This window comes from Gigantopelta aegis, chromosome 10, assembly GCF_016097555.1.
Source record: "Gigantopelta aegis isolate Gae_Host chromosome 10, Gae_host_genome, whole genome shotgun sequence".
Classification (NCBI taxonomy): Eukaryota; Metazoa; Mollusca; class Gastropoda; order Neomphalida; family Peltospiridae; genus Gigantopelta; species Gigantopelta aegis.
The window spans coordinates 6462970-6482250 of record NC_054708.1 but is presented as its reverse complement, the minus strand read 5'-3'; the positions used below and the strand labels follow the sequence as shown (position 1 = coordinate 6482250).

General features: G+C 36.6%; 1 protein-coding gene across 1 annotated transcript in view; it reads right to left on the bottom strand.

Moving 5' to 3' along the window:
• LOC121382910 (Down syndrome cell adhesion molecule homolog) overlaps positions 1–19281 on the bottom strand; it is a 64331-nt gene that overhangs the window by 14509 nt on the left and 30541 nt on the right. Inside the window, exons 17-24 of the mRNA XM_041512591.1 lie at positions 15257–15327; positions 14423–14645; positions 12097–12167; positions 10960–11084; positions 10424–10536; positions 8872–9015; positions 8114–8263; positions 3585–3803 (exon numbers count right to left, since the gene is read on the bottom strand). Of these exons, the coding sequence (XP_041368525.1) occupies positions 3585–3803; positions 8114–8263; positions 8872–9015; positions 10424–10536; positions 10960–11084; positions 12097–12167; positions 14423–14645; positions 15257–15327 (1116 nt within the window). The remainder of the gene's footprint in view (positions 1–3584; positions 3804–8113; positions 8264–8871; positions 9016–10423; positions 10537–10959; positions 11085–12096; positions 12168–14422; positions 14646–15256; positions 15328–19281) is intronic.

Here is a 19281-nt window from a genome sequence, read left to right as displayed (position 1 = left end):
AATTCCACAGAACATGCTTCAGTAATGGCATTAGACATTATGTGTACATGGAACTCTAAAAACAGAAAGAACAGAAATTCACTAACTGTGAGACACTACATGTAAGTGAACATTGAAAAGAAACTGTACTAGAAAACCAAGCCAAGAACTATCTACAATCTATTGAACAAACACGGACACACTAGACATTCAGGCATGCTGATTCTCATAGGCATACATGCTCCCATTTTTGTGGGGGGTGGGGGGTGGGGTGGGGGTGGTGTGGTGGCAAGCTGATTTTTGTCTGAATTAAATGAAATTGCCAGAATCTGGATAACTACATAACCATTAAAGGAGAGAACAATTAAGCAATTTGGCCTAGTATGCATATTCAATGATATATAATGCACATTACTGCTTAATATCAACAAGTATAATCATATAGTTAATTAATAAAACGGTTAAATGTGACGGCTATTATATATAACGGGCGCAGCCATTTTGTACCATCCCAGTGAATACGCCCTCTGGCGAGCTGGTGGTTATGAAATACCTAACGTGTCACGTCAGGAATTAGTCTTCGAACTGAAGAAACAAAACATACCTGATTTTTGCGAATGCATCGCAGTGTTCTGTAATAATAGTCATCCCAGTAAGCCAACAACAATTATATATTATTTTTCAATACAAAATAAACTACCATTGTCAAAGTGTTGAAATAACTGTATTATGGTTTTACATAAATTAATCCATGAAATAATAATCGGAGTGTTTTCTTGGTTAATTGGTCTTTTCTTTCCGTGGCCTGTACCTGTGGTTCCTGATTGGCAGGTGTACAGTTAGACGGTCCCCAGACACTGTGTCTAGACAAACTAAAAAGATGTGCCTCTTTTATTAAGATCACAGGGTATTGTGTGGTAACCATACGGATACCCCTCCAATCGCAATGGGCATTATCAGCCGCCTGCTTTATTACTGTAAGTAATTCTGTAAAACCCTTGATTAAGTAGACTTTCCCATCTAAAATCACAAAACTGACCAATTACGTCGTCCCAAAGAAAAGAAAAGTATCATTTGGGTATCGTGAGTGGTCGTTTTTGCTCGAACGTACCCTACCAATAGGCCTAATAATATGCATTTTGTCTTTGGATTTTTAAAAAAGAAAAATACTATAACTCTAATCCGTTCTATTGATGCAAATTGAAATATATTTAGTTAAATAGTTTATTATACTATCAAGTCATTTATGTTGTTTTACAAATCAGGTTAATGAAAGCGAAGCGCCTTGTCGTAAAATAATGTGTTTGTTTACACTGTGCTTATAAGAGGAGATGGACGGAGCTGACATCACTTCGCCCCAAGCTATACTACCGGTCGTCACAAAAATTAAACAAAATGGCTGCCCCCAGTTAGCAGGAATAATCATGTTTTTTTATTAACTCTAAAATTACGCGTTTTTCATTTGTTAAAGTATCAGTATGTATTGGTGGTCCGGGTATGCATCTTTCCAACACATAAGGCTCTTGTTTGAGTTGACCCTACCTTTAATCACTGCATCACTACAAAACATCTAACTACCAAACATCTATATATGGTTCCAAACAAATCGCTACATGGATTACAACTAATATTGTGGCTAGAATGATGGAAATACATGGTGAAAATGTTTCAGGCCAGCTATTGACCCACACATCTCCATCATATTTGCACAGGGGCAGGACATAGCACAATGGTAAAGCACTCGCTTAGTGTGCGGTCAGTGTGGGATCAATTCCCAGCAGTGGGCCCACTGGCCTATTTCTCATCCCAGCCAGTGAAGCAAACCAAACTTTAACTTTAACCATTGTGTTTTGCCTAAATGTGAAGATTTACTCTGGCAGGGGGGAGGGGGGAGGCAGTTGCACTTATGCTGATTCTTTTGAGTTTTTTTGCAATCAAAATGTATGAATGGACAAAAGAGACAAGCCACTGAAAAACAAGCCCAACAACCTGTAATGTGGGAACAAAGGTGGAACAGAAAACAAGAATAACAGAACTCAATAAACCTAAACTGTAAATACTAAACAATAATGCGATTACAACAGAGAACACTGATATACATACTGCGACAGGTGTGAAACCTCGGTTAAAATAGGCCTGGTAGGCTGCACAATGTAGATATAAACATACACAATAAACTCAGTTTTAAACACAGGACAAATATCTTTTATTATAAAAATACTGATAAAAAACCCCTGAAATTCCTGTTATGCACAGACCCCTTCATATTATTTACTATAACTTAGTATAAGTTGATAATACATTATAATATATACACATCACTATAATAAACTTATTTAGAAGAAAAACCACAGAAATATATGAAACATATGTAGTAGTGTTAGTATAAAGTGCTCCTACTGGCAGTAGCTAGTGGGAATTTAGCTCATTGGAGGTTGATTTTTTCTGTTACACATATACAATACCTGTAGATACTTTAAAATTCCATCTGTTTGCTAACAGGTTAATGGTATTGTTGATACATGTCATTGTGCTAAGAGAAGCTCTTGTGTGTTTTTAGAGTAATTGCTCAATGGGACTGATCTCTGTAAGAACTCCCCACACATTCCAGATGACAACACGACAGGTAAATAACAGGTTATGTTTGGTGTGCTTTATGGAAAGATACACTTAAAAGACCCATTGCTACTGAGAAAAATCCCATAATATGTCGAAGATGGCAGCAAAGTCTCCTCCAACTCTGTAGACTATTATGCAATAATTAACATAATTATGATAATAGCTGTTGATATTATGGTGCAGTCAGTAGGCAAATAAAATAAATAAAGTTGTGGGTATCTGTTTTAATAGCTAATTATACTGCACCAAAGAAGTGAACTCATTGACAACGAAGCTGTTTTACAGTAATAGTTAATTATACACTGCACTACAACAACAAAATAAACTCCTGGGTAACTGTGTGAATAATTAACAAGACAGATGGTGCTCATTTTAATATCCCCCACAATCGCATTACAACACTTACAAAATAAACTCATGGACACACTTGTTTTAATAGTTAATTATACTGCACTACCAAAATAAATACATGCATGGGCACCAGTTTTAACAGTTAATTATACTGCACTACCAAAATAAATACATGTGCACCTGTTTTAACAATTAATTATACTGCACTACCAAAATAAATATATGGGCACCAGTTTTAACAGTTAATTACACTGCACTACCAAAATAAATACACGGGCATCTGTTTTAACAGTTCATTATACTGCACTACCAAAATAAATACATGGGCAGCTGTTTTAGCAGTTAATTATACTGCACTACCAAAATAAATACATGGGCACCAGTTTTAACAGTTAATTATACTGCACTAACAAAATAACTACATGGGCAGCTGTTTTAGCAGCTAATTATACTGCACTAACAAAATAACTACATGGGCAGCTGTTTTAACAGTTAATTACACTGAACTACCAAAATAAATACATGGGCAGCTGTTTTAACAGTTAATTATACTGCACTACCAAAATAAATACATGAGCAGCTGTTTTAACAGTTAATTACACTGTACTAACCAAATTCATTTTAACATAACTCACTGTATTTTCTTATCTCTTCTCTTCTTTTCCGGAGACACCGATATATAATCAACGCCAGAATAAAAAGCATGATTATCCCCCCTGTGAGACTCCCAGCAACAATGACTGCAAGTCGTTGTTTGGTATTGTCGTCCATCGAACCGACGAGATGTCCTGTCGAGCTCTCTAATGAATCAGTGGTTATATACTCGGTAGATGGTGGCAGGAGAGTATCTTGGTCTAAACAAACACACAACCAAAGTGAAGTTTAGTGTTACAGATATCTAGAGAGATCAAAGTGTCACTCTTTAAGAAATGTAACTATGGCTCCATTAATAGTAGAAGTATGGTACTACATATAGATACAGAGAAGAAAGTGTCATTCTATAAAACAAGGCTCCACTAATAGTAGAAGTATGGTACTACAAATAGATACAGAGAAGAAAGTGTCATTCTATAAAACATGGCTCCACTAATAGTAGAAGTATGGTACTACAAATAGATACAGAGAAGAAAGTGTCATTCTATAAAACATGGTTCCACTAATAGTAGAAGTATGGTACTACAAATAGACTACAGATACAGAGAAGAAAGTGTCATTCTATAAAACATGGTTCCACTAATAGTAGAAGTATGGTACTACAAATAGATACAGAGAAGAAAGTGTCATTCTATAAAACATGGTTCCACTAATAGTAGAAGTATGGTACTACAAATAGACTACAGATACAGAGAAGAAAGTGTCATTCTATAAAACATGGCTCCACTAATAGTAGAAGTATGGTACTACAAATAGATACAGAGAAGAAAGTGTCATTCTATAAAACATGGCTCCACTAATAGTAGAAGTATGGTACTACAAATAGATACAGAGAAGAAAGTGTCATTCTATAAAACATGGTTCCACTAATAGTAGAAGTATGGTACTACAAATAGATATAGAGAAGAAAGTGTCATTCTATAAAACATGGTTCCACTAATAGTAGAAGTATGGTACTACAAATAGATACAGAGAAGAAAGTGTCATTCTATAAAACATGGTTCCACTAATAGTAGAAGTATGGTACTACAAATAGACTACAGATACAGAGAAGAAAGTGTCATTCTATAAAACATGGTTCCACTAATAGTAGAAGTATGGTACTACAAATAGATACAGAGAAGAAAGTGTCATTCTATAAAACATGGATCCACTAATAGTAGAAGTATGGTACTACAAATAGATATAGAGAAGAAAGTGTCATTCTATAAAACATGGATCCACTAATAGTAGAAGTATGGTACTACAAATAGATACAGAGAAGAAAGTGTCATTCTATAAAACATGGTTCCACTAATAGTAGAAGTATGGTACTACAAATAGATATAGAGAAGAAAGTGTCATTCTATAAAACATGGTTCCACTAATAGTAGAAGTATGGTACTACAAATAGATACAGAGAAGAAAGTGTCATTCTATAAAACATGGTTCCACTAATAGTAGAAGTATGGTACTACAAATAGATACAGAGAAGAAAGTGTCATTCTATAAAACATGGATCCACTAATAGTAGAAGTATGGTACTACAAATAGATACAGAGAAGAAAGTGTCATTCTATAAAACATGGATCCACTAATAGTAGAAGTATGGTACTACAAATAGATGTCATTCTATAAAACATGGATCCACTAATAGTAGAAGTATGGTACTACAAATAGATATAGAGAAGAAAGTGTCATTCTATAAAACATGGATCCACTAATAGTAGAAGTATGGTACTACAAATAGATACAGAGAAGAAAGTGTCATTCTATAAAACATGGTTCCACTAATAGTAGAAGTATGGTACTACAAATAGATACAGAGAAGAAAGTGTCATTCTATAAAACATGGTTCCACTAATAGTAGAAGTATGGTACTACAAATAGATACAGAGAAGAAAGTGTCATTCTATAAAACATGGATCCACTAATAGTAGAAGTATGGTACTACAAATAGATACAGAGAAGAAAGTGTCATTCTATAAAACATGGATCCACTAATAGTAGAAGTATGGTACTACAAATAGATATAGAGAAGAAAGTGTCATTCTATAAAACATGGATCCACTAATAGTAGAAGTATGGTACTACAAATAGATACAGAGAAGAAAGTGTCATTCTATAAAACATGGTTCCACTAATAGTAGAAGTATGGTACTACAAATAGATACAGAGAAGAAAGTGTCATTCTATAAAACATGGTTCCACTAATAGTAGAAGTATGGTACTACAAATAGATACAGAGAAGAAAGTGTCATTCTATAAAACATGGATCCACTAATAGTAGAAGTATGGTACTACAAATAGATATAGAGAAGAAAGTGTCATTCTATAAAACATGGATCCACTAATAGTAGAAGTATGGTACTACAAATAGATACAGAGAAGAAAGTGTCATTCTATAAAACATGGTTCCACTAATAGTAGAAGTATGGTACTACAAATAGATATAGAGAAGAAAGTGTCATTCTATAAAACATGGTTCCACTAATAGTAGAAGTATGGTACTACAAATAGATACAGAGAAGAAAGTGTCATTCTATAAAACATGGTTCCACTAATAGTAGAAGTATGGTACTACAAATAGACTACAGATACAGAGAAGAAAGTGTCATTCTATAAAACATGGTTCCACTAATAGTAGAAGTATGGTACTACAAATAGATACAGAGAAGAAAGTGTCATTCTATAAAACATGGATCCACTAATAGTAGAAGTATGGTACTACAAATAGATATAGAGAAGAAAGTGTCATTCTATAAAACATGGATCCACTAATAGTAGAAGTATGGTACTACAAATAGATACAGAGAAGAAAGTGTCATTCTATAAAACATGGTTCCACTAATAGTAGAAGTATGGTACTACAAATAGATATAGAGAAGAAAGTGTCATTCTATAAAACATGGTTCCACTAATAGTAGAAGTATGGTACTACAAATAGATATAGAGAAGAAAGTGTCATTCTATAAAACATGGTTCCACTAATAGTAGAAGTATGGTACTACAAATAGATACAGAGAAGAAAGTGTCATTCTATAAAACATGGTTCCACTAATAGTAGAAGTATGGTACTACAAATAGATACAGAGAAGAAAGTGTCATTCTATAAAACATGGTTCCACTAATAGTAGAAGTATGGTACTACAAATAGATACAGAGAAGAAAGTGTCATTCTATAAAACATGGATCCACTAATAGTAGTAGAAGTATGGTACTACAAATAGATACAGAGAAGAAAGTGTCATTCTATAAAACATGGATCCACTAATAGTAGAAGTATGGTACTACAAATAGATACAGAGAAGAAAGTGTCATTCTATAAAACATGGTTCCACTAATAGTAGAAGTATGGTACTACAAATAGATACAGAGAAGAAAGTGTCATTCTATAAAACATGGATCCACTAATAGTAGAAGTATGGTACTACAAATAGATACAGAGAAGAAAGTGTCATTCTATAAAACATGGTTCCACTAATAGTAGAAGTATGGTACTACAAATAGATACAGAGAAGAAAGTGTCATTCTATAAAACATGGATCCACTAATAGTAGAAGTATGGTACTACAAATAGATATAGAGAAGAAAGTGTCATTCTATAAAACATGGCTCCACTAATAGTAGAAGTATGGTACTACAAATAGATACAGAGAAGAAAGTGTCATTCTATAAAACATGGTTCCACTAATAGTAGAAGTATGGTACTACAAATAGATACAGAGAAGAAAGTGTCATTCTATAAAACATGGATCCACTAATAGTAGAAGTATGGTACTACAAATAGATATAGAGAAGAAAGTGTCATTCTATAAAACATGGCTCCACTAATAGTAGAAGTATGGTACTACAAATAGATACAGAGAAGAAAGTGTCATTCTATAAAACATGGTTCCACTAATAGTAGAAGTATGGTACTACAAATAGATATAGAGAAGAAAGTGTCATTCTATAAAACATGGCTCCACTAATAGTAGAAGTATGGTACTACAAATAGATACAGAGAAGAAAGTGTCATTCTATAAAACATGGTTCCACTAATAGTAGAAGTATGGTACTACAAACAGACTACAGATACAGAGAAGAAAGTGTCATTCTATAAAACATGGCTCCACTAATAGTAGAACTTTACTATATGTATTAGCAGAAGCAGGAATAAACAAAACAACCACATTACGAATCTGCAATATACATATATTCAAACATATTAGGAAAATGTTCTTAATGCAAATATCTGACATGAGCATTACCAGAAAATATACTTGAAAATAGCAATTTGTTCTTTGAAGAATACAATTTGTTATAAACTTTTTATTATAATTAAATAACAAGATATAAAATAAAGTAAACCAAGAATATTTCTTATAATGGGTCTATGTTTTAGAAGTCATTTTAAGTACAAAGGATAACAAACTGATTTATGTAAATTATGTATACAATATTTATATGTCCATTCTAGACATATCTGTACCAGTATATTGGAGAAGACATACTTCCTAATATAAAAGGGAAACAAAACTCATAGTACCTGTCTTTTGGAGAACAATCAATGGAGTTCCCTCCCCTGCTGCAGTGTTGGCAAACACGAAGATCTTGTATGTGGTATCAGGTTCAAGGTCAAAGAGGGTGACTTGTGAAACTTTAACAGATGTGTTTCCAACATATCCCAACTCAGATGCTGGAAAAGTGTTATCAAAAGTGTTAAATTACAATATCACATTACTAAACGCTATTAACGGACAAGAAAATAATACCAGTATTTTATAAAAAAAATTATTTAATCTGAATGGAAAGATGCAAGAATTGATAGTGGACAATGTATCAGAATTATAATCAAAAATTATCAATGACAACATATCGACAGACAAAACCCCCACATTGTACTATATATAATTAAATATAGATTTAAGATCACAATCTTAAAGTAACTGACCCTAGTTTTTAAACAACACAGCATATTTTTGACAACTGAAATAAAACATTACTTACATTTTACTATTTAGATTATCCATTTCTGTACATCTGAAGTGTTTTTAATACAACAAAATGCATTTTTCACATTTAAAAACCCCCATAAATCTCTAAAAAGTAAAGGTTATTCAGACGAACCCTAGTCTGTTTCTTAAACATATTTCCCCATTTCAATGCAATAAAGTCTTCTTTTACTCTGTGGTAACTTTATCCAAATGTGTTACAGGTTTGTAGATTAACCAATATTAGTGTCCCTTTTCTCGAGTTAAAACTAGGATCTGTGACTTTAAGAAATAAATTAATAAACCAACTTACTTGACTGATTGTGACTGCTGTGAACTACATAATAAATGACGTGATAGTAAGTCAATTTTCCATTTGCTTTCTTTGGTGGCAACCAGTCCAGGTAGACTGATGATGATGTTGCATTGATGAATGAAATCTCCACAGGACCAGGTGCTGAAAAGAAGGAAATCAATAGGTAAAACTAACAAGGTACGTATTGACATTCACCAGGTGAAAAACTAATTAGCCATAAGACCAACCGGTGTGACATTTATGTAATTATAAAAAACAACAGATTTCACTGATTACTTGCCATCGAGAACTGAGAATTAGGCCTATTACTAATACAGACAGAATGATTCATTTACAGTTATTTCAGGGACGTGACACTCGATTTAAAAATAAAATCTGAAATAATATTTTAAAAACTGAAACATATAAACCGTAGCTACCTAAATAAAAGCAATTTTTAAATGTTTCAGATCAAATCTACATGTAGTCTGTTTTTAAAAAAATATTTTATTAAAAGAAACCCCAAAACATTATAATAATATAAAAAATTATTAACAGTAATAAAAAGTTTGAAATGGAATAAAAAGACGTAAAATCGTATGCCTGTTTTTTGTGCTGTAGATATAAGGCCTACAACCACATGGTTGGGCTGGGAATGACACTTACTTCTCTGGTCTGTTTTGATATGGACAGCATCAGAGAATGACCCTAGTCGCGGTGTAACTTGGTTTGTGCTGTAGATATTATGACCACATGGTTGGGCTGGGAATGACACTTACTTCCCTGGTTTGTTTTGATATGGACAACATCAGAGAATGACCCTAGTCCCGGTGTAACTTGGTTTGTGCTGTAGATATTATGACCACATGGTTGGGCTGGGAATGACACTTACTTCCCTGGTCTGTTTTGATATGGACAGCATCAGAGAATGACCCTAGTCCCGGTGTAACTTGGTTTGTGCTGTAGATATTATGACCACATGGTTGGGCTGGGAATGACACTTACTTCCCTGGTCTGTTTTGATATGGACAGCATCAGAGAATGACCCTAGTCCCGGTGTATCTTGGTTTGTGCTGTAGATATTATGACCACATGGTTGGGCTGGGAATGACACTTACTTCCCTGGTTTGTTTTGATATGGACAACATCAGAGAATGACCCTAGTCCCGGTGTAACTTGGTTTGTGCTGTAGATATTATGACCACATGGTTGGGCTGGGAATGACACTTACTTCCCTGGTCTGTTTTGATATGGACAGCATCAGAGAATGACCCTAGTCCCGGTGTAACTTGGTTCGTGCTGTAGATATTATGACCACATGGTTGGGCTGGGAATGACACTTACTTCCCTGGTCTGTTTTGATATGGACAGCATCAGAGAATGACCCTAGTCCCGGTGTAACTTGGTTCGTGCTGTAGATATTATGACCACATGGTTGGGCTGGGAATGACACTTACTTCCCTGGTCTGTTTTGATATGGACAACATCAGAGAATGACCCTAGTCCCGGTGTAACTTGGTTTGTGCTGTAGATATTATGACCACATGGTTGGGCTGGGAATGACACTTACTTCCCTGGTCTGTTTTGATATGGACAACATCAGAGAATGACCCTAGTCCCGGTGTAACTTGGTTTGTGTAAGCAGCAACTTCAATCTCATATTCCGTCCAGTAATCAAGGTCACTGGAAATTAAAATACTTGTACTTTATTCATCAATAAACACTGCGAATTAGGATGCTATTCCATAACAAACCATTTCCCTTCTCTCTTAACTAGCCATTTTTTGTTTGCATATTTTATTTAGTACATCATTTACATACTAGCTATAATAGATTATGCAGAAATGAAATGAGTTACCTGAATTTTTTTGGTGTAACCCAAAACTGGGTTATGCCAATTTTCATTTTTTAAAAGGCCTGTTAACAATACTTTTTTTTTTTAAATCACCGAACAATACATTTTTATTCCTAAAATGAAAAAAAAAAATATGGAAGTTTGATGCATGTGGAATATATTTATAAAAACAAATAACAAGACTTCCAACCAATATCTATAGAATATTTATAGAATATAAACAAGTAACTTATATTAGACATGTCCTCTACCTGATGTTATAATCCCTCGTATGTGACGATGTGGTACTTGTGGGCTTCCATGTCAGATCTCCTGTTCGACGGTATTGGAGAAAATAGCCAGCTAGTTCACTGTTCTGCTCATCCGTAGGTGGAGGCTACAATAGAATTTTATTGATTGGTTGATTGGATTCACTGACTGAATGAATGGGTTAATGAATGAAAGAATTTCATGAGTGAATGGACAGATTTTATTAATAAATGGATCCATGTATGAATGAACAAATTAATGGTTCAATCAGCCAAATATATTGCAAAGTAAAATAAATGCACCACATGTTTTTTTTAAAAGAATACTATCAATGGATGAAAAACAAGAGTACCACTGGATGTCATGATACACCTGTCAGAAGTAGGTCACTGTGACCTAGTTATGACATGCAACTTGTTGCCATCCCAAGTTGTACTTGCATGCAAGTTTCCATGATCCTATATGATAGGATAAGGAAGATATGGTCTGGACAAGGATTTCCTTTAATGTGGAGTAATGTGTGAAAAGTAGGTCGCAGTGACCTAGTTATGGTATGCAACACACACCCATCCCAAGTTGTATTGGTATACAAGGTTCGATGATCCTATATGAACTGATAAGGAGATATGACCTGGATAAGGATTTCCTTTAATGTGCAGTAATGTGTGAAAAGTAGGTCATGGTGACCTATTTTAGGGTACATGATATACCACCATCCCAAGTTGTACTTGCATGCAAGTTTGATGATCCTACGTGAATTAATACTAACAATATGCTCTGGAAATGAAAAGATTTACAGACGGATGTACTGATGAACTCACAGATGGACAATGCGTTTGCACAAACACAAACACAAACACAAAGATTGGCATAAACCTTCTAGTGTAATATAAAGGCTATGATAATGAAAATGATAAAAGACAAGTGGCAAGAGTATAAAATTCTCAACATCCTCCCCTCTTTTTGTCAGTAAAAACACTGCTACAAATATTTTCTCCAAAATTATTCTTATTTCAAAAAGTGTTTTGTTCTACTACATTTAAAAGTAAAAGTTATTTGAGTAATTTTATGTGCCGTCCTAGAGATGTTCAGTAGTATAGATAATAGTATTATAAAGATTTTCTGTTATTATTTCTCACCTGCCATGTGACTGTGATAGTTGTGTCAAATATCAGCTTCACTTGTACATTTTGTGGAGCTGCTGTTGGAGCTAAAAAACAAAACAAAAACAAAAACAAATCACATTTCTGTACAGAACCAAAAACATTAGAAGCTGTAGTCTGAACTCGCCATTATATAAAAATGTTTTATAATGCAAAATACAAACACATCCACAGGTTTAATAATCTCCCAATCTCACCTCGCCATATTATAACATCATTTATCCTATAACTCACCCATGATATCCATGTCATAAACCCATATGATAATTTACTTTATTAACCCGGTTAATAATAGTATGCAAATCTGCAAGGTCTCTAGGTAATTTGTTGCTGTGGATGGGTCATTTGCTTACAAGCCAACAAGACCTGTGTACCTGAGCGTAACGTTTTCAAAGATTTGTTTAAAATGCGTGACGTCAAACTAATCTGTGCTAATCGTGATGATGTCATATTATTGATGGCGGCAACTTTAGTACTGTGATTTACTAAAAAAATAATTAGAATGTTATTTTAGAAGTGTTATAGAATAAATAGAATTCACTACTCGTGTTTTTTAATATGGAAAATATCAACCTCGTCTAGTTAATCGCTATTTGTCTCGGCAGAGCCTCGACAAATAACAATTAACATAGACTTGGTTGATATTTTCCATATTAAAAAATACTTGTGACGAATCCTCTATTTATTAAAGTAAAATACAAACACATCTACAGTTTTAATAATCTCCCAATCTCACCTCATCATATTATAACATCATTTATTAAAATAAAATACTAACACATCTACAGTTTTAATAATCTCCCAATCTCACCTCACCATATTATAACTTCATTTACTAATACAAAATACAAACACATCTACAGTTTTAATAATCTCCCAATCTCACCTCGCTATATTATAACATTATTTAATAAAGTAAAATACAAACACATCTACAGTTTTTGTGAACTTCTTTCTTATCACTGTCATTGGTTATTATCAAATGCTGAATAACACATTTTTATATGAGATAATTTCCACTGTCAGTCATTTGAGTTTGGTTTAACATAAAAAAAAGTATTTTGGAAATAACAATATTCTTCTACTTATGTGCAATTTGTAAAAACATTAGTTGTAATAAAAATTGGGAAGATCAATACCCATAGCAAAGTACATGTATATATTGTATGCTCCATGAAACATTAATTTACTTTTTATGGATTTGTTTTATCTTAAAGGGACATACCCTAGTTTTTAAACACTAAGGCATAGTTTTGACTATTAGAGCAGTTTTTGATTACTGAAATCATACTTTACTTAGATTTTATTGTTTAGATTATCCATTTCTGCACATTCAGAGTGTTTTTGGTCATGCTGGTCATTTTAATATCACAAAAGGCATTTCTCATATTTTTAAAAATGCACATGCGTCTGAGAAGTAACAGTTATAGAGTCAAGTTTTAGTCTATTTTTAGAGGGTATTTTGCCATTTCACAGTCACAGATTCATGTTTTACTCAATTGTAACTTTATCAAAAAGTGTTACAGGTTTGTAGATTAACTGAACTTAGTGTGCATTTTCATGGGCTGAAACTAGAATCTGCGCCTTTAAGGCTCAAACAGACTGGATATGGCCTGTATGTGTGGCCTGGCTAAACTTAAAAAACCCCATTAGTTTCAATGAGAGTGTCTAGACTGGATGCGTGTATCTGCAAAACAGATGTGGCCAGCAGCAATGAAATAATCATGTATGTAAGCCACAGACGGTGAGAATTGGTGAACTGTAAAAAAGAGGAAATCTAGAGCGACCTGGAAATTCTTGAAATTCTGGGTTAAAATCTGTGCCATCTGACACATTTTGGACGAAAGGACGATTACAATGCGAGGAAACGCAATGTTCCATAGAAGGAAAACAGCTGATCCGAGGAGAATTCCCACCCCTGCACAGATCATCAGACACAAGTCATATCACATGCATGTGCCACATCCAGTCTATATGAACCTTTGGTAAACTATATATTTTATTAAGCTTTTGTTATTTCCATTGAAAAAAAGTTTGTTTTGTTTAACGACATCACTAGAGCACACTGATTTATTAATCATTGGTTATTGGAGAGGAAATCTGCTACATTTTTCCATTATTAGCAAGGGATCTTTTATATGCATCATCCAACAGACAGGATAGCGGTCTTTGATATACTAGTCGTGGTGCACTGGTTGGAATGAGAAAACATTTGTTTCACTTCAAGCCAAACTGAAATGATTAATAAAACACACATTTAGTTGAGGTTGGGATGGACTATGGTTACATTTATCACACAGACCTGTAGGAAGGGTGCGTACACCAGTGACATCACTAGGAGGTCCACGGCCAGCAGAGTTCACAGCCTCCACCACAAAAGAGTACTCTGTCCAGGGAGACAACTGCGAAACAACAGTAGTGGTTGCATTGGAAACCATTTTCTCCACAATAGTCACGTGACCTTGTTGTTTGTAGGTAACTCTGTAGCCAATCATCGGACCATTTTCTTCCCAATTAGTCAGGGGCTAAAAACGGAGATAAAATATTAGTAAACTTAAATGAGTATCAGTTTTAGGTTGAAGGTTTTTGTAATGTTCTAATTGTAAACATATGACGAAGTCCTTAAACAGTCAAATATTTCATCAAATATGCGATCAGAATTACTTAATATGACTTCAAAATGACTGTACATTTGCCTTCAATGCTATTTTCACACGATATAAAACATCTGGACACAGCATATAATCCTATAGTTTAGTATTATATACCGGCCTCGGTGGTGTCGTGTTTAAGCCATCAAACATAAGACTGGCAGGCAATGGGTTCGAAGCCTGGTACCGGCTCCCACCCAGAGAGAGTTTGAATGACTCAAAGGGTAAGTGTAAGACCACTACACCCTCTTCTCTCACACTAAATGAATAGTATTATATTCTAAAACCACAGTGTGTACTGACAGTATTCGAACTCATTGCATTGAATAATGCAGCATTTGACAGTTACATTTTACAGCATGATCAACAAGACCATGCACAACTGAATGCCATACACATAGTGAAGAATCTCATAGTCTGGAACACAAGCCTTACATCTAACCACTGCCCCACAGAGAAAACACATTTACATCATATATACTTACAGTCCACTTAATCTGTACAGTGTAGGGGTCAACTGTGGTCACTTCAAGTCCTGTGGGGGCCACTGATGGAGCTGAAACAGAAACACCGAAGATCAGACTTGGTGAGGTCATTACAGAACACCCACATTATCCTATTTAAAGTATGCAATATTTGGCACTGTACTGGACAGGCACAGTCATGATCCACAGTTCAGATTCAAGACTGTTTAGCAAAGTCTTAATATTTTAACTACATGTTATTTGTTTGGATGAGACTTTATTAAAGTCTTATGTAAAGACTTAAATTGGTATAAGCACGAGGCTAGGAGATTTGTAATTTTAAGCTTGGGTGCAGTTTTTTCTAGGACTATGTAACATTATTAAAGTTTTATAATCAGGTTTACATGTACCAAATAATTTAAGCATTAAAAGACCACTGTAGACACTTCCCCAAAGTTTGCCACCAAAGACCAAAAACACACCAAAGCTGGGTCTGGAGTGAGCTGTGGTGGGTCTAGATTGTGCTGTGTTGGGTCTAGATTGAGCTGTGGCGGGTCTGGATTGAGCTGTGGCGGGTCTGAATTGAGCTGTGGCGGGTCTGGATTGAGCTGTGGTGGGTCTGGATTGAGCTGTGGTGGGTCTGGATTGAGCTGTGGTGGGTCTGGATTGAGCTGTGGTGGGTCTAGATTGTTCTGTGTTGGGTCTAGATTGAGCTGTGGCGGGTCTGGATTGAGCTGTGGTGGGTCTGGATTGAGCTGTGGTGGGTCTAGGTTGAGCTGTGTTGGGTCTGGATTGAGCTGTGTTGGGTCTGGATTGAGCTGTGGTGGGTCTGGACAGAGTTGTGGTGGGTCTAGATTGAGCTGTGGCGGGTCTAGATTGAGCTGTGGCGGGTCTAGATTGAGCTGTGGCAGGTCTGGATTGAGCTGTGGTGGGTCTAGATTGAGCTGTGGTGGGTCTGGATAGAGCTGTGGTGGGTCTAGATTGAGCTGTATTGGGTCTGGATTGAGCTGTGGTGGGTCTGGATTGAGCTGTGGTGGGTCTGGATAGAGCTGTGTTGGGTCTGGATTGAGCTGTGGTGGGTCTGGATTGAGCTGTGGTGGGTCTGGATAGAGCTGTGGTGGGTCTGGATAGAGCTGTGGTGGGTCTGGATTGAGCTGTGGTGGGTTTAGATTGAGCTGTGATGGGTCTGGATAGAGCTGTTGTGGGTCTGGATTGAGCTGTGTTGGGTCTAGATTGAGCTTAGATTGAGCTGTGGTGGGTCTAGATTGAGCTGTGGCGGGTCTGGATTGAGCTGTGGCGGGTCTAGATTGTGCTGTGTTGGGTCTAGATTGAGCTGTGGCGGGTCTGGATTGAGCTGTGGCGGGTCTGGATTGAGCTGTGGCGGGTCTGGATTGAGCTGTGGTGGGTCTGGATTGAGCTGTGGCGGATCTGGATTGAGCTGTGGTGGGTCTGGATTGAGCTGTGGTGGGTCTAGATTGTTCTGTGTTGGGTCTAGATTGAGCTGTGGCGGGTCTGGATTGAGCTGTGGTGGGTCTGGATTGAGCTGTGGTGGGTCTAGGATGAGCTGTGGTGGGTCTGGATTGAGCTGTGGTGGGTCTGGATTGAGCTGTGGTGGGTCTGGACAGAGTTGTGGTGGGTCTAGATTGAGCTGTGGCGGGTCTAGATTTAGCTGTGGCGGGTCTAGATTGAGCTGTGGCGGGTCTGGATTGAGCTGTGGCGGGTCTGAATTGAGCTGTGGTGGGTCTAGATTGAGCTGTGGTGGGTCTGGATAGAGCTGTGGTGGGTCTAGATTGAGCTGTATTGAGTCTGGATTGAGCTGTGGTAGGTCTGGATTGAGCTGTTGTGGGTCTGGATTGAGCTGTGGTGGGTCTGGATTGAGCTGTGGTGGGTCTGGATAGAGCTGTGGTGGGTCTGGATTGAGCTGTGGTGGGTTTAGATTGAGCTGTGATGGGTCTGGATAGAGCTGTTGTGGGTCTGGATTGAGCTGTGTTGGGTCTAGATTGAGCTTAGATTGAGCTGTGGTGGGTCTAGATTGAGCTGTGGTGGGTCTAGATTGAGCTGTGGCGGGTCTGGATTGAGCTGTGGTGGGTCTGGATTGAGCTGTGGCGGGTCTGGATAGAGCTGTGTTGGGTCTGGATTGAGCTGTGTTGGGTCTGGATTGAGCTGTGGCGGGTCTGGATTGAGCTGTGGCGGGTCTGGATTGAGCTGTGGCAGGTCTGGAGTGAGCTGTTGCGGGTCTGGAGTGAGCTGTTGCGGGTCTGGAGTGAGCTGTTGCGGGTCTGGATTGAGCTGTGGTGGGTCTGGATTGAGCTGTGGTGGGTCTGGATTGAGCTGTGGTGGGTCTGGCAGTGTGAGAAAATATAGCACATGATCCATGTTGTCTGTTGCCAGCTCTGTAGTTTACACCAGCAGAGACGTGGAGAGTTTTGTGACATTTGGTTCTCTGCATTTCCTTTTTATATGGTACCATACTCGCCAGACACAAACCCAGCTTTGTTGTGTTTTGGGCCTAATACTGGTTGATTATTATCTACTATTAATGTTTTCCATAGAAATTTGGCAAGGCATGGTAGACTAGACACTTTTGAGGCATTTTCACCATTTTCAGGGCATATTTTTTATTAATTGTTGTTTTTTTTGGATTGAGCAGTGACGGGTCTGGATAGAGCTGTGATGGGTCTGGATTGAGCTGTGGTGGGTCTGGATAAAGCTGTGGTGGGTGTAGATTGAGCTGTGGTGGGTCTGGATTGAGCTGTTGTGGGTCTGGATTGAGCTGTTGTGGGTCTGGATTGAGCTGTTGTGGGTCTGGATTGAGCTGTGGTGGGTCTGGATTGAGCTGTTGTGGGTCTGGTTTGAGCTGTGGTGGGTCTGGATTGAGCTGTGGTGGGTCTGGATTGAGCTGTGGTGGGTCTGGATTGAGCTGTGGTGGGTCTGGCAGTGTGAGAAAATATAGCACATGATCCATGTTGTCTGTTGCCAGCTCTGTAGTTTACACCAGCACAGACGTGGAGAGTTTTGTGACATTTGGTTCTCTGCATTTCCTTTTTATATGGTACCATACTCGCCAGACACAAACCCAGCTTTGGTGTGTTTTGGGCCTAATACTGGTTGATTATTATCTACTATTAGTGTTTTCCATAGAAATTTGGCAAGGCATGGTAGACTAGACACTTTTGAGGCATTTTCACCATTTTCAGGGCATATTTTTTATTAACTGTTTTTTTTTTATTGAAATAAAAATAAATGTAATTAATGAGCTTGCTTTAAAGGAGCTCAGTCATGGATTTAGTGGGCCTTGTTTCTCTAAATATGCATTATAAATGGAAATTACATTCATTTGGAATACCAAACCTAGTTACTGTATGATCCAAAACATTTTAATTGAACTACAATCGAGGGAATTCCACGACACGTTTCATTTTTAAAATTTTGAAGTCTTCTTGTAAAAAGTCATAAAAAGACTCGTAGTGATGAGGCTATATATACGACAACCGTATAATGTATTTGTGGATTTTATATAAACGATTGCCATGTACAGAGACTTGGCAAATGAGGGCCAGCTATATACATGGCAAATAATAAAAAAAAAAAAAATTCATGATGAAAATAACCACGAATATGCTGAAATAAAATAATAAACAGTCGGAACATGAACTCACCATTTATTATTATTATTATTATTATTATTAGGCGCGTGTGCAAATTATTTTGACTGGTTCGCAAAGTGGTATTTCGGTTTTAATGTATAGCGTATAAAAACAGTATACTGTTGCATGTTTTGTCATCCAAAGATTGGCTAATTATTATTTAACCCAGTTGAATCCAGTTCTACGTGCAGGGACAAGTTCACGCACGCACGTTAATCTTGCATTTTTATAGCCAAAACTCCTCCAGATAAAACACCGCCCCTCCACCCCAAAAAGGTAGTAGTAGGCTAATAATAATAATAATAGTAATAATAATTGTGTATTATTATTATTATTATTATTATTATTACATGTATTATAATGTTGGTAAAATCACGTCGTGGTGGGGTGGGGTGGGTA